Source organism: Pinus tabuliformis, chromosome 8, assembly GCF_031772625.1.
Source record: "Pinus tabuliformis cultivar Carrire ecotype Pingquan chromosome 8, CPIR1, whole genome shotgun sequence".
NCBI lineage: Eukaryota > Viridiplantae > Streptophyta > Pinopsida > Pinales > Pinaceae > Pinus > Pinus tabuliformis.
Window position 1 is genome coordinate 411,247,025 of NC_142294.1, and position 15,135 is coordinate 411,262,159.

The 15,135-nt window shown below is 33.7% G+C and overlaps 1 protein-coding gene across 1 annotated transcript; it reads left to right on the forward strand.

The window, feature by feature from the left end:
* Nucleotides 1-12,848: 12,848 nt before the first annotated feature.
* Nucleotides 12,849-14,885, forward strand: LOC149235808 (cysteine protease XCP1-like). Its single transcript, XM_089461466.1, has 5 exons — nt 12,849-13,291; nt 13,447-13,679; nt 13,853-13,990; nt 14,361-14,568; nt 14,672-14,885. The coding sequence occupies exons 1-4, from the start codon at nt 12,853-12,855 to the stop codon at nt 14,565-14,567; spliced, it is 1,017 nt and encodes a 338-aa protein (XP_089317592.1). The 5' UTR covers nt 12,849-12,852; the 3' UTR covers nt 14,568; nt 14,672-14,885.
* Nucleotides 14,886-15,135: the final 250 nt, after the last annotated feature.

The window sequence follows — 15,135 nt, forward strand, 5'->3', positions numbered from 1 at the left end:
GTCATTCACACCATTGGAATTAGGACAATGAGCACTATGATCTAGTCCTAGTTTGTGTGAAATCCAAGAATTTTGATTTTTGAGTTTTTTAGCCACCTCTGAATTCTGAGCATTTTTGGAGCGATGTGGATCATTCCTCCCCATTGCGGAGATATTGGTCCTCCAAAAGCATGAAAATGATAATAAACTACTATGTTACATTATCTACATGACAAGTGTCCTAACAGGTCAAACTTCCTCCTCCTTCACCCTTGTTCTTCGGAGCCATAAGTGTTAAACCGACACCTACATCCTATGCAAACCTATAGTACAATCTTTCCAAACTACATTCTCAATTACATAACCAATCATGACCGAAGCATCCCCATACTTGTGAAGAGATTATAAGACACACTCTTTGGTCAATTTTACATCATAATAGAAATCAATATCCCAACTATCAATAAAAGGGCAAAAACATCATCATTGCTTTAACAAGCGATGGAAAACACATCATCATTTTTACATTTATATTGCAACAAATTATTTACAAGATGCAGCCACAATAAGCTACCATATCTAGTAAAACGATATCTTACTCAACAAAGTGAACCACCAAGAGTGTAGTGGATTTTCTTGTTGAACATGCTCACCAACTTGTTCATGTATGGGAGCTTTGTCCTTAAGACGCTAGTCTGGATGGAGCCTTCGAAATGCGCCTCTTTGATGTACACCTCTATTTTAATGACTAAAAACATCTTCTTCCTCCAGACCTACTTAGCCTTCTTCTTTCCCTGATGTGGAGAAGGCCTTTCACACCTCATCCTTTTTCTTGCTACCATTCTCTTCGAGCACCCAACAACCACATGGTTATGAAAACCACAAAAATTACATGGTTTTATATGCCATGATTTTTGCTCATTATTAACAATTTTCTTGTAATCAAAATTGCCTTTAGAATACTGAGAAATTTTATACCTCTCTTGGTTGTCTCTGGGGCAAACTTGGTGATGAGAGATTGTCCTAGCTCTTCCTCTACAATGTGCACTATCATGGGAGGACTGTGATGTGTTCTAGTCATCCTCTTTCTCTGATGGCTTCAAAAATGTCTTCGAAGTTTCTTCTCTCTTCGAGCACTCTCCTTCAGTGTATCCAAAACCTATCAATCGAGGTTTTTGTACAACCTCGAATGGATGAGTCATTCATTGCCATTAACACCAAGTCCTCCTCCTTTATACCCCATCTTGGTAAGGAGTCGCATGCCAATTCCTGAAATGGGTACCTCTATATTTCCAACTGAAATAGTGTCATATGAAAGTGAAACTAAAGGACGATCAACATTGTTTACCTTAGATGTCGATTATGAAGCAGGTGATGATGGCTTCGCTAAGCCTTCATTGTGCTTCAATTTTTCCAAGGCCTCTTATGTAGCTCGTAACTAAAGCTGCAACCTTTGTTTCTCCTCTTTTTCTTCGCGTAGAAGTCTCCTCTTATCAAAATTCTCTGCTTGAAGACTCTAATTGATCTCCTTATTTGAATAATGGCAAGATGATGAAGAAGACGAATAACCACTAGAAGATGGAGATGGAGCATCGTCCTCTAATATTTGTATCTCTTATTCCTCACTTGCCACCTTCTCCTCAGAATGTTCATACATAATGTCCACCATCTGTTCCATCCTAAGGAGGTCCTCATAGAGATCTATTTTGTTCTCCATTTTCCTTCTTGTTGCAAATTCAATAATTCACACTCGTAATTTGCATCATCAAGAAGATCACTATGATACCAATCTTGATTCAAATCTCTTCACCTATCCAAATTAACCAAGGTCTTTTACTTCTATGATGTTAGCGTAATTGCATGCCAAAGAGTATGAAATCCACATGTGAATGTTTTAAGGAAGATGAAACATAATGATAGCCATCACATCAAGAACATAAAACACATTGATAACAAAGTTCACCTAGTGAGGGTTATAGCTTCAGGCTCGGTGTCAAGAGTGGGGAGGTTGCTTCATTAAATGCTACAAAATGATGATGATGTACATGGTATACTAGGATAAATTCCCTCAACCTGATTCGCATGTCTCTCCATGGGACATTCTCCTATAGAAACTCTCACTCATATGGGCCCTCCTTTAGGATGTCAAGTAATAAATTCTCACATGACGTGGCATACAAGTGTCCTTCAACATAATGATAGCAAGGATCTCAACAACAAAATCATCATCTTAGTGAATCAAAAGAATGACATGGCATAACTACATTATATACCTCTACTTTTGGGGATGACTTGAAAATGAAAAGCTTTGTTGATGAAATGGTCTGCATCGTTAAATTTATGGTGTGAAATCGTATCAAACGACTATAAACTTGGCCCCTTTACGACAATGTCAAATTTTTTACCCTTGATAATCTTGAAGATTCTCCCAAATATTCCTTCCTAGAGATGGGTGAAAAATTAGCTACTCTGATGACAAATCTAAGCACAGCGCTGCACTCCTTAAGAATTTCTATGAAAAATTACTATAAAGTCAACATCATTTTTCCTCTATAAAAAATTAGCCTCCAATGGAATCTTTTATATTTCTCAAGAATCAAGGAATATTCCTGCAATATTTTGTTTCGAGAAGCATTCCATGAGGGTTCCATCTCTGCTATAAGTTATGAGGCATTGAGAATTCTATCTAATTCATGGTTCCAACACTGCACACCATTCTAATGTCTCTTGGCTCGTGCTTTCTCACCTCCTCCTCCCATAGTCGAATGAGGAATGCAAGTTTAAATATAAAATTTTGGGTGGATATCTCAAGGAAAGGTTTGTTGGGCCATTGGCAAGTTGCCAACTTGACGAACGGATGGGCTCAAATTCAAACCCCATCCAAAATGTGACATTAACAACACTTTTGTTTTCTTTTATGAGGCAAGTGGTTTAGAATGGGTGTGTTTTGTTAAACCATTGGCATGTGGTTGGAGATTATGGTAAACGGTGGTTGGAATTTTGTGTTAAGTGTTGGAATTTATGGTTTAAGTGGGGTTGCTGCTTGGGGCAGGCCAACACATGGCTAGCACAGGCTCGAAATGAACGGATGGGCCTAGGTTCAAAACCCATCCAAAATGTGACATTAACAACACTTTTGTTTGCTTTTATGAGGCAAGTGGTCTAAAATGGGCACGCTTTGTTAAACCATTCGTGCGTGGTTGGAGGTTATGGTAAACGATGGTTGGAATTTTGTGTTAAGTTTTGGTAGTTATGGTTTAAGTGGGGCCACCGCTTGGGGCAGGCCGACACCTGGCTAGCACACGTTCGAATCTTGCTAGCCTCATCAGTTGTATATATATACACATATACATACATACATACATATATATATATATATATATATATATATATATATATATATATATATATATATATATATATATATATATATATATATATATATATATATATATATATATATATATATATATATATATATATATATATATATATATATATATATATATATATAGATAGATAGATAGATAGATAGATCTGTGTGTGTGTGTGTGTGAATGGTGGGTTGGGTGGGTTCACCAGGGGTAGCCCTCCCACCACATATTACAATATTTAACAGGTGTCGTTGGTGGGGGTGGCAGGTGTGGTGGCTCACCACCCCATTTTTTATTTTATTTTTAATAACAAATTATTTAAAATTAATCTACCTATTTTTAAGGGTCATTGGAAAAATTAACGAGGTGAAAAACTCCCTTGTTCTGGCAATCAAAATCTATGCACAAAAAAATTCCAAATTGTTTCCTCTTTAGTGGCTACCACTGGGCCTTGTTTGATGAAAAATTTGATTGTCAATACCTTGAGCATACAAACTCAGATTTGAGTGTCTTTCACAACATTGGAATTAGGACAACGAGCACTATTTTTTGGTCTTGGTTTGGGTGAAATCTGATAACTTTGATTTTTGAGCTTTTTTTGAGCCATTTCTAAATTCTAAGTGTTTCTGGAGGAAACTGGATCAAAAGATCTAAGAGCCTTCCATGATATATCAGGCAAAGGAACAATTCCTACCTAATGTTGAGGAGTTGGCACTAGATGCTTAGGTAGAGTTGACAAAGGATACAATTTTGTAGAAGAGGTTTAGAACTACAAGATAGTGGCATCATGACCTTTGGCAGATTGGTCTGAAAGGACAAATTCTATGACAAGCTAAATTGTACGCTAGATAGAAGGTGGAGGAAACATTCCTAACCTCATTCAACAGAGGTTTTTGGGGGCCAAAATCCAGCCAAAATAGGGAGGAGTGATCTGTATTGGATCATTAAATTGTTTTTCATATATTGGAGTGGAAAAAATGGAGGAATCAACTCATGGGACCATTTTTTACCAGTGGGACCCGGTTTGGTAAAACAGGGTTTGAAACCTTCCACAAGGATTTCAGGCATCAAACAACATTTTTTGGGATTTAACTTTATTCTTTTAGCGTCACATTTTCTATTTCTATTCTACATAAATATCTTTCCAACGACTAAATAAATGCATATGTCGGAATCCATATCCAAAAGTTATGCCACTCAAAAGTTTACCTTCTTGCTTTCTCACCCATAATTTGGGTGGATGTCACATCAACCTCAATTATAAATGGGAAAGGGGATAGCCACATGATTATGAAGTAAAATACTCTAGAAGAGTCTATATTGTAACTCTGGTTAAGAGTTGACTTAGTCAAACTTTAGCACTAGTAGGTTATCGGACTATCATATAAATGGGCCACTAGGAGGAAGAGGATTTCCATTCTTTCGAGTGCATCTGTTCCATAGTTGAGTAAAAATAAGCCTAGAGGGATAAGAGTTAGAAAACATAGACTCAGGATTTGTGCACTATACCAACCCATGGGGTACAATCCATACTTCTTTGTACTCGTAACCATACTTTTATACAGATAAAGGGAGTGGAGCAGCCTCACCTTCCAGCTGGAATTTTATCCCAAAAGGGTTTCTGAGAGAAAATCCTGTGTCTAATGTTTGTGTGATATTTGATTTTGTCATTCTTTATTTTCTGCATAATTTTAGTTTGCATGCATGCACTATTAATAGTAAATCTATAGATCCATAAATCTAATAAAATTGTAATAGTGTATAATCTTAGATTTTTAAGATAATATTATTATATCTATTTTGATGAACTATCTAGTGTAATATTGACAACAATATATGGATCACAGACATACACTTTGGATACTTCCTACAAAATTAGATTAGGGATAGGGTCTTCACTTGTCAAAGCAACCAACAAAACAATAAGTTCTAAACCCAATGCTTTTGATTGTTCAACGTATTTAATAAAAGGCTCACTCTATTTACTAATCACATATAATTAGGAATCTATATATCTCACACAGGATTCTACCCTATCCAAAGGCTGAACCCTCAATAAAACATTTCCAAAACTTGATGAATTTGATGCAAAAAATAATTCCATGTAGTGACCTAAATGAAGCCCAACCAGCAAGAGGCAGATGATAGAATTGCTTAAATATTATTCCTGCAAGAAGGGGTAACCATGGTTGCAAAGGATTGTCATAGCTTCAAATTTAAACTTATTTTATGATCTACGTTATACTCATAACATGTCTTTCAGAGACGAATTCAAGTGATGGGATATGAATAAGTTATATGACATCATAAAATCCGAGTCAAATCAAACTTCACTAGTGGAACACCAAATCCTGAATTCCATTAAAGAAGAATGACCTTCACATGAATAATTCAAGACTATCCTTGCCTAAATTTAATTTAGAGCTTACTTGTTGATGATGAGCATTCAAATAGTTGACTTTGGAGAGCAAGTCTAGTTCGTTTATATAAATTTGGATAGGTATTTCTTGAGAGGAAACCATATTTATTATTTGGGAGGGAAGCCTCATAAATTCAAATGGAAATTAAATGGAGCCAAAGACTGTCAAAAAAATTCTTTAGTAATAATTCCTTTAATAATCTAAAAATATTTTGGCCCAAAAATAATACATGTAATTTCTTTAATTATATAAAATTCTTTAATGCCCATGATATAAAATAATTTCCAATGACAAGTTGCCACATAAATATTTTGTTTGGGGTTTCTAACCATAAGATGTGGGCACCAATTTCTATTCGACATAACTCTCAAATCGTGAGGGCTCTCATGGCATGCCACGTACCATCAGAAACAACATGACAAAGTGAATACAATGATGATAGTATCAAAGGAAAATTCATTGATCTACATCTTCAAAATGTGGTGCTTCTAGGGCTTTCAAGACTTCTTGTTCTTTGGAACTTCCAATTGATGCAAATTAGATGAATATTAAGAGTGTTAAATAATCGATGTTGATATCAATGACAACACCATTCAACAGTTGGTTCATATATATGTTAATATGTGCTTAATATTAAATTCTGAACTTGTTTTTTAATCTACCTTGTTATATGGTGGTTGTATGTTGTGTGTTGAATGTAATATGTGAGTATTATGTATTGGATGCAAAATTTTTCTTTAGGGCTTTTCTTTGAACCATTTGTATGCATATTAAACCATTCATGTATATTTGAGTTGGATTATATATATGGATTATGCATTGTATATTATATAAATGTTGTTACTTGAGATAAAGAGTCTAAAGCCCTATTCCAACATCAATTTCTTGGGTTATTTTGAGTGATTTTTAATGATTTTTTGAGAAAAAACTATATGGCAACCTATTGTTTGTAAGAGACATATATTAATTTTTTGACTATTTAGAGCATAGTTCAAAATTTGATAATGTATTCACCAATCTCTATAGTTAGAGTAGTTATCACTAACAAAGATAACTAGCATGAATGGTCCAAAAAGATAAAGCATACCCTCATTTCAAATGAATTGTGGAAAGGAGGTTTTGAAGGAGAAGGTGGAAATCCTCCTGAAAGTCCCACATTTGACAATGATATCACCATATGGGAGCGTAAGAACAAAAATTCCTATGCCTTGATTACTACATGAGTAAATGACGATGTGAGTTGTCACATTCCACCTTTTACAAAAGCCTTTGATGCTTTAAAGAAGCTAAGATACTTATATGACTCACATTCTGAGCTTGAAGTAGTCCAACTTATGATCAAAATATTCAACATTGAATTAAAAGATAATGATCCGTTGCCCTAACTTTTGAAATCATAGCTATTGTCCATGATATAAAATCCATCAGAGTTAAATTAGATGTTCCCCTCATAGATTTCATCAAGGAACGGTATCCCACATATTATAATTATCTTGAATCATTACAAGGCAGTGGCAAGATTAGGGAGATTTCTTCTATCTCTCTTGTGGTGAAGTTTGCAGAAAGAGAGAGATTTTGTGAAGAAGAAGATAGTTGATCAGTATTATGAATAATTTGTATGCTTTGCAAAGAAAGAGAAGAATCAATCACAAGATGATTTTAGAGGAATATGTGGCAAAAGATGACATGGAAAGAATAATAATAGAAGTAGGGGGAAAATATTACTAAGGAGGAAGAATTGATCTTCATAGTATATGTCGTAACATAAGTGGACATGATGCTTCCACATGAAATCTCTCTTGGGATAAAATTAGACAAGAAAGAAATGAATAGGGAGGAAAATCACAACATCCAGGGAAAGGAAAAGCAACTGAATCCACTCATTATATTGTGGGACATTTCAATATTTGAGTAAATGAAAACTTATTTAATGCTTCACTTACTTAATGGAAAGATGACCAGTTGCTTGATTAAGGAAGAACCTACCACATGACCTTTCAATGAGACTTCTTTGAAGAATTTAGTGACAATGTAGATGGAACAATCTAATTTGTAGGCAAATTAAAATTCAAGCCATTAAAGCTTGACACCATCAGGTTAAAATCGCTTAGACTCCCTAGATTTCTTCTACATGATATTCTCTAGCTCCAAGAGTTGTGGAGAAACTTTTTGTTGTTGGTTTACATATTCCAGTAAGGAAAATCCACTCACATGTTTGATGGAAAGGTTGAGGTGAGAAAAACATAAGATAACTCACTTGCCATGATTGGGATAGAAGGAGAAAGTCTCTAAAAGTTGCAAGGAACCTTTATTTGTGCACAAAAATTTGCATATAGTTCTTCATATGATAGGTACACTACCATTGAGTCTCTTATGGAATGCTATATTTGGACATTTTCACTATGACTAGGAAACTTAAACAATGTGATACTTGTATTTTAGGAAAACATGGGAAACAATCATTTCATGGTTCTCATTCTAGAGCACATAGAAAGCTTGAGTTAATGCATTCTTACTTAAGTGGCACCATGTCGGTTCTTTCTTCAAATGGAAATAAGTACATGATAACTCTTATTGATGATTACAGTAAAATTTGTTGGGTATATATGTTGAATACAAAATATAAAGCTTTTGAAACTTTCGAAAAAAATCTTGCATGGATTTAAACTAATAAACAATCCAATATTGGCTCCATTTGTATTGAAAATGGAAAAGAATATGCTTCAAATGAATTTTAAAACTATCTTTACCAACATGGGATTCAACATCAAACAATTGTGCCTTATAATCCCCAAGAGAATGGTGTAGCCAAAAAATTGAACAATACCATCTTAAATATGGTGCCTTCAATTATGTTTTTAAAAAATGTTATGTTGATGTTCTGGTTTGATTCTATTCAATGTGTATATTATATTAAAACCATATGTCCATCCCATGCTCTAAAACATAAGACTCCCTATAAAAGGTGGTATGGCCACATACACTCGGTGAGGCATCTCAGGGTTTTTGGTTCCACTTGTTATGCCTTGATAAATAAGGGACAAAGAAAAAATCTTGTTGCGAAGAATCAAAATTTTATTTTCTTAGGGTAATCGAATACCTCCAAATCATATCGTCTCTAAGATGAAGAAAATAATAAGTTTATACTTTGTAAAGATGTTATTTTTCTTCAATATTCCATGACTGACAATTTTTTTAAGTGGCATCTTGATCACTTGGACAAATTCAGGCATGCAAAATATTTTCAGGAATTTTATGATGATATTCCACATCTTTAAGGAGTGAACCCTATCATGTATCAATCTATGGAATCTCCTTTTAATTCACTCTCTCCGCATTATGATGCTCCAACCATTGATCAGGAAGACACTTTAAGTGATGTGATTTAGAGAACTGGAAGGATAAATCTTGATTCAGCTCCATCTTAGCCAACTGAACAACCTATGCCATATCAAAATGGTCCTCCAAAATGGCTCACTAAGACACTTGGAAGTGTTAATGGTGATGAGGTTGGAGAGATAGGAATGAGAAGTTCTAGTTACAAAATGGAGGTGATTTAGATGATTGTGATTCAACTACTGATATGGATGTTTCTTATGATTTTGAATTAAATATTTATATATATTTTGAACTAAATTCCTTTAAAAAAGTTACTCTCATGATGAATGGAAAGAATAAATGCAGAAAGAGTGTGATTCTCTGATAAAGAATGGAACCTACAAGTAGGTGGATGCTTTGTGTGGAACCAAATTGATTGGCTGTAAGTGGGTCTTTAGGAACAAGTATAATGTAGATGGCTCATTTGATAAGCATAAAACTAGGCTCATGGAAAAGGGTTTTGCATAGAAATAAGAGGTCGACTATGACGAAACATTCCCCCCCACAAAAAAATGAGCTACCATCTAGACTTTATTTTCCTTGATAACTCATAATGGATGGAAAGTCCATCAAATGGATGTAAAAACTCCTTTCTTGAATGAATATCTAAAAGATAATATTTTTAAGTCTCAACCATAAGGATTTGTTGTGAAGGTATGGGAGCATAAAGTATGCAAGCTTATAAAATCCTTGTATGGCCTCAAACAAGCACCAAGAGCCTAGTTTGAGAAATTGACTGAGAATTTTCTAAAACTAAATTTCAAGAACTATGATCTTGATGATGCAACTTTGTTTGTCAAGAAATTTGGAAAAAATATTGTATATCTTGTGGTGTATGTATATGATCTATTGATGTGAGGGAGCAATTAAAATTACATTGCATCTATAAATAAATAATTGAGGAAAGGTTTTGAGATTATATATTTGGGATATGTTCATTGTTATTTGCATATTGAAGTAATTCAACATCAAGATTTTATTTTCCTCTCTCAAAAGAAGTACATTGGAGATCTGTTGAAAAAAATTAGCATGGCCCAATGTAATCCTTTGACCATTCCAATGGAACAAAATTTAAAGGTTTGGATTTACATCCAAAAAAGGAAATGAATTTGAGGATGCAACTAAGTACTGAAACTCATAAGAAGTCTTAACTACTTGACTAATATTAGACTCGACATTTTATTTTCTATTGGGACCCTCTCCATGTTTATGCAAAATCCTTGTGATTGTCATTGGTCTGCTGCAAAAAGTGTTTTAAGGTACCTGAAGGGAACTCAAACTTTGGACTCAAGTATACATAGGTGAATGACTTCAGGTTGATTGGATACTCTGATTCAGATCTTGATGGAGATAAGGAAAATGGACTATTTATTTCAGGTTTAGTTGTGATTCCCATATCAAGAGCTATCACTTGGAGGTCACAAAAACAATAAGTTCCAATAGATTACACAATAGAGGCAAACCATATGGCAACTACAAAAGCAATGAAGGAATTTGTGCGGCTCAGGAAAATTCTTGAATATTTGCAAGAGATAGAAGTGCATTCTACTTATCTTCAATTGCAAATACTTCTGCAATTTGGCCAAGAATCGTAAGTTCCATGATCGAACCAAGTATATCAATACAAAGTATCATTTAAGACTATTCACCTACGTTATTTTTCCAAAAATATCTCCACCAAAGCACTTGGAAGTGAAAAGTTTGAAAGATTCAGAATGATCCTTGGACTCACCAATATCCCTTCAAATTAAGGGGGGAATGTTGATAACTAATCTTTAGGAATTAGGAAAATATTATAAATATTGTAAATATGCGAATAAAGAAGACAAAGAGACACTGGAATATGAATTCGAAGGGCCTATTTCTCCTTGTATATATTAATGATCTTTCTTAATGGAATAAAAACTATTCGTGTAGTTACCAATGCCTGGCTTGACACTTGTGATGGATGATTTTTTTCATATAATGTACAAATTATTTTTCTCATTTAGTACATTCCAATGAGCTATTATTCATATGCAAAAGTTATGGTCCTAACAAGGTAAAAATCCAAATATTCATTCCTTGTCGAGATGGTGACCATGTTAGCACACCATAATTCTAATATAAGTATTGATTAACATGTGGGAATCCAATATACACCTTTAAAAGCATAATGGAAGTTCCAAGAAGGTTTTAGAACCCTAAATCCAACATAATTTATAATACAAGGGTTCCCTTATTCTTTAGGTGCTAATTGTTCCATGGAATGAACATGATTGTGAAACAAATACTAATAGATTAATGAGAGAAACTCATAAGGTAGAGGACTATAAGTATTTATTAACATGTGGAAATCCAATATACACCTCTAAAAGCATAATGGAAGTTCCAAGAAGGTATTAGAACCCTAAATCCAACATAATTTATAATGCAAGGGTTCCCTTATTCCTTAGGTGCTAATTGTTCCATGGAATGATTCAACATGATTGTGCAGCAAATACTAATAGAGCAATGAGAGAAACTCATAAGGTAGAGGACTATAGAGACCATAGTGACTGATAACTTTGTGGTAAGCTTAAGAAGATTTAAATTATAAATCTCAATAATAAAATAAGAAAAAAGGCATAGTAATTGATAAAATCCAAAATATGATGAAATTTTAATAACATTATGAATGACAAAGATATATCTTGTTTATGCTACATATAAAATTATCATTCCATTATTATCCAATCAGTAGAGATTGTGTAATTGATGAAAAATTTTAATTTTGAATAAAAAAAATAAAATTAAATTTTAGATAAAGAAAAAAAATATAGTAATTAGAATTATTTTCCAATTAATGAAATAATTTGACTTAATAATATATATCAATTTTAAAAATATTTATAAATGTATTCATATCCAATTAGGTTGTTTCCAACTAATATGAGGCTATATCCTATATTCATTCAGTATTTTGGTCATACAATCTTATTTAATTTTACTACTTTCCACCTAATATGGAACTAAATCTTATCTATTCTTAGATTCTATTTCCACTCCAAATCTTATTTCTATTTTTAGTTTCTATTTTAACTGCATAAAATTGTGGTTTGTTATATTATTTTAAAGATTGTGGGTTTTTTTTGGTTTCACTTTGTTTAAGGGAGAAGACTCAATCATAGATTCTATTTCCCCTCCGAATCTTATTTCTATTTTTAGATTCTATTTTCAATGCATAAAATTGTGGTTTGTTGTTGTATTTCACTTCCTTTAAGGGCGAACACTCAATGTATTCTAAGAAAAGCGATAAGTTAGAATTAGAGAAATAAATGAACTTGAAGATTGGAATTCATATTAATGAATAATATATCCAAGATACTTAGATAATAATAAAATATTTTCTTATTTCCATTTTAATGATTATTTATTTTTAATTTAACGTAACGTATTCCTATTATAATAAAAATGATAATTAAGATAACTATGTATACAGGTGTTGTGATGTGGCTTATCTTCTCTGATATCATTTATTGTAATTATGTTTTTACTGTGTTAGAGGCTCTCTATTTATATCCATCCATCACTCATCCTTGCATCGTCAGTTGCGACATACAGATTGATATCAGGCAGGTCAATTCTGTCAACCCACATTGGTTTCTAACAGAGAATTAATTTTATTTTCAGTTCAACTTTGGCTAACTAACTAAGCAACCTGTTTCTGATTTTGGTTTCAGATGGCTTACACATCTCTTCCTGCATTCCTCTTTGCCTGCCTGATACTCATAGCCTTGACATCTGCAAGGGATTTTGGATACTCCCCTGAGGATCTTCTCAGTGAGGAAAGAACTGTGAGTCTCTATGAATCATGGTGCGCCAAGCACAACAAGGTGTATACATTAGCAGAGGAGAAGCAACAGAGATACTGGATTTTCAGAGACAATCTGAGATATATAGATGAAGTTAACCAGCAGAACCTGAGCTACTGGCTTGGTCTTACCAAATTTGCAGACATGAGTAATGACGAGTTCAAATCAAGATACCTAAGAACTATACGAAGCCAGCGTAGAAGTTATGGCAAGAAATTCAGATTCGAAAACCCTAGTGATGTGTCCGGACCTATAGATTGGAGGGATAGCGGTGCAGTGACCGATGTGAAAGATCAAGGCGAATGCGGTGAGTTTGTTGATATGTGAAACATAAATTAATTTCAAGAAGCCTCAAAGCTGATAATGTAGCTAATATCAGTTAGGTTTATCCTTAGCTCAATCTCCATGAAATGTAAAAAGCATTAATGTTTCGAATTTGTGGGTGTGTTATATATTATCCAGGCAGTTGTTGGTCTTTTGTCACAACTGGAGCAGTAGAAAGCATCACCCAAATTGTGACTGGCAATCTTGTTTCCCTTTCCGAGCAAGAGCTTATCGACTGTGACAAGCAAAACAAAGGTTGCGAAGGGGGAGATATGGAAGCCGGATTTGACTTCATTGTTAATGCTGGGGGAATTAATTCAGAAGCAGATTACCCTTATCAGGGCGGAGACGGACATTGTGCACTCAATGACGTATTTTATTCTACTGAAATTTAAATTTGATTTAGGGTAGATTTAAGGAACATTTGAGCATCTTATTATTTAAATTAATTGACTTCTCTTTTCTGCTGCTGCATGTTACCATGTTCATGTTGAATCACAAAGTTGTATTTACTGATTGTCTGCTGCTACATGTTCATGTTCAGTCGACTCGCAACAGTGCAACGATCGATTCGTACGAGATTGTGGATCCTAGCCTTGATGCCCTCTTACAAGCCCTGGCTAATCAGCCCCTCAGTGCGGCAATTGATTCCTCTGGCAAAAATTTCCACCATTACAAAGGCGTAAGAACTACGCAACATATTATCATTCCTAGATTTTTACAGTTAAAAACATTATTAGTATTATATATATATTTTAATATTGTTGATTTTTTCAGACTTTCAACATTTCAGATGAACCCTTTACATATTTTTAAGATACATAATTTTTTATAAAGAAAGTTTATCAAATGAATTTTCTATGTCCAGACCTGGGTGAAAATTTTCCTAATGGATTTTTTTATATTTGAAAATAAGTGAAGTGTTCGCTCAAAAGTTCAAAAAAACCAACGAAATTCCACATTGTTACAAAAGTTTTAATCACATCTTCCAATGATTGATGGAAATTAACTTTCCATGCCAATTCCATCTGGGTTTGTGTTTTTCATTGCAGGGCGTGCTGTCAGGAAGCTGTGGAACCGACCTGAATCACGCAGTTTTAATAGTTGGTTATGACAGCGATGGGGCCCTTATTGGAAAGAATTCTTGGGGTACCGACTGGGGAGAAGATGGATATGTCAAGCTTGACGCCACCAATGATCAGACAGGACAGTGTGGGGTCTACATGGAGCTGAGTTATCCTACCAAAAGTGAAAATTAATGTAACATTACATCCATTTCATTTTCAACCTTAGATTTAGATATGTTACATTGGACAAAAATATTTTTATAAGATAAGATTAATTTTCCTTCTTGTATTTGCAGATGTCCGGGGTTAAGATATTCGATCGATTTCGCTCTCAGAGGTACTGGGGCAAGGCAAGGCCATGCGTGAATGAATAGAACAGTGAAGTAAAATAAGAGGGAAAAAAGTTTGCACAGCTTAGCTGCCACAGTTTCATGTTGTGATATTTTGTATTGGATGTTAGCACATGTAATGGTGTTAGGTTTTTTGGTGGAGTAAAGCAATGGATTTCTAACTTTGATATTTATTTATTTTATATTAATTGGGTATTTATTTATTTGAATTTTTTTTATTTTATGTTGATTTTTTATTTTGAAATTCTTAAATATTAATAAATATAGGGCATTAATAATGGAGAATGAATAAAGTATAATTGACTAAATAATGGTATAGTTTAATTTATATGATTGTTATTTTTTTTTCATTTAAAATATATTTTTGAATGTATAAATGGATTTAGTTATATTTTAAACAATTTAAATTT

Bases quoted from the DNA above. Each gene is read 5' to 3' on its own strand.
- LOC149235808 (XM_089461466.1), top strand. From the start codon at position 12,853: ATGGCTTACACATCTCTTCCTGCATTCCTCTTTGCCTGCCTGATACTC. The intron at 13,292-13,446 runs GTGAGTTTGTTG...TATATTATCCAG, and splicing joins GAAAGATCAAGGCGAATGCG to GCAGTTGTTGGTCTTTTGTC. The intron at 13,680-13,852 runs GTATTTTATTCT...GTTCATGTTCAG, and splicing joins GACATTGTGCACTCAATGAC to TCGACTCGCAACAGTGCAAC.